Source organism: Elephantulus edwardii, unplaced genomic scaffold (genome assembly GCF_000299155.1).
Source record: "Elephantulus edwardii isolate Elephantulus edwardi_28Jun2011 unplaced genomic scaffold, EleEdw1.0 scaffold00019, whole genome shotgun sequence".
Classification (NCBI taxonomy): domain Eukaryota; kingdom Metazoa; phylum Chordata; class Mammalia; order Macroscelidea; family Macroscelididae; genus Elephantulus; species Elephantulus edwardii.
Genome location: NW_006399769.1, coordinates 19072103 through 19073790, shown reverse-complemented (window position 1 = coordinate 19073790; position 1688 = coordinate 19072103). Strand labels below are relative to the sequence as shown.

Here is a 1688-nt window from a genome sequence, read left to right as displayed (position 1 = left end):
TGGAGGGACAGCACATGAGGAGAAGGCCCTTTATGAGATGGATTGATTCAGTGACTGGGGTAATCAGGATGGGTGTGTTGGAGACAGTGAGATTGGCACAGGACAGAGCAGAGTTTAGGGCTGTTGTACATAGGGTCACTATGAGTCACAAGCAATCGATGGCATATAACAACAAAAACAACAACAACATTCTTTGAAGTTGAACTCTGGTGGCCTGGTGGTAAGGAACTGTGCTGCTGAAGCAAAGGAGGTTGGTGTTGTGTGCTGTGGAGTTTGAACCAAGCCACAGCTAACCCTCCTGCAGGTTTTCAAAGGCAGTTAATCACACAGGAGGAAACTACCCATCCTTCTCCCACAAAGCAGCTGGCGGGTTTGAACTGTGCACCTTCAGGGTTGCAGCACAGCTTCATACCACTAGGCCAACATATCTCTGTTCAAACGCATTTGTACGCAGTTCGAATCCAACAGATGCTCCCCAGAAGAAAGCTGGTGAATCTCCTGCCATGTGATTTATTGCCTCTAAAAACTTGCTGGAGGGTCAGTTATGGGTAAGTTCTGACTCAACAGTACACAACAACATTAATCTTCTGAAGTTATCACTTTATGCCAACCGTTAAAGTATCAATACCCAAACAGTAAAAGGATGGGAGGGCTTTTATTCTCTTTTATCCTCTCCCATTCTTTGAGGTGACTTTATGCTGTGAGTTAAAGTATCAACTTTAAAATTATGCCAGTTACCCTTCTCCTCGTCTGTATTTTATAGAGGCAGATTTTTTTGAAAATTAGTTTACCTTAAGTCATGTGGAGGTCCAGTGTTAGATATTTCAACAAACTTAATTTTTGCATTATGTTTCTGACGGTATTTATTAAGTTCCTCTATGTAGAAACCTGGTGAAAGATCATTAGCCATGTCTTCTTCCAGTATCCTAAACAGAAAAGATATGTGAGAAAAGTAACACAGAATTACACTCACCAAATAAAACCACTATCATTGCCACATAGTTGATTTCAACTTATAAGGGTCCAATAGGAGAGAGTGAAGCAACCTGCTCAGGTTTCTTGGGCTGCAAAATGTAACAAGGAGAGGTTGCCTCAACTTTATCCCTCCAAGCATTTGGTGGGTTCAAACCATTAATATTTTGGTCAAGTCACTATGCTACCAGGGCTCCCTTCACAGAATCCTAGAACATATTTAATCTTACTTCCTCTTACTTCTTAATTCCATTTGTTGTTGTTAGGTGCTGTCAAGTCGAGTATAATTCATAGGGATCCTGTGAACAACAGATCTGAATCCTGTCCTATCCTGTGTCATCCTCACAATCTCTGACACACTTGAACCCACTGTTGCAATCACTTTGTCACTCTACCCAGTGGAGGGTCTTTCTTTCCTTCACCATCCCTCTACCTTCGAGGCATGATGTCTTACTCCAAGGAATAACCTCTCCTAGCAACACGCTCCAAGTATGTGAGACGAAGCTTTATCATCTTTGCCTCCAAGGAGGACTCAGGCTGTAGTTTCTTCAAAACATATCTGTTCTTTTGTTAGTCCCTGGCCTATTCAGTATTATTCTCCAACAGCACAGCTCAAAGGCATCAATTCTTCTTCTGTCCTCCTTATTCAATGTCCAGCTCTCATACACACAGCAAGTAACTAGTACGAATCAGGTGCACCTTAGTCTTCAAACTGA

General features: G+C 42.1%; 1 protein-coding gene across 1 annotated transcript in view; it reads right to left on the bottom strand.

Annotated features, from left to right (window-relative positions):
- EIF2AK2 (eukaryotic translation initiation factor 2-alpha kinase 2) overlaps positions 1–910 on the bottom strand; it is a 52314-nt gene extending 51404 nt beyond the window's left edge. The window contains exon 1 of the mRNA XM_006882393.1: positions 792–910. Coding sequence (XP_006882455.1) covers positions 792–910 — 119 coding nt within the window. The remainder of the gene's footprint in view (positions 1–791) is intronic.
- Between the last annotated feature and the right edge of the window lie 778 nt (positions 911–1688).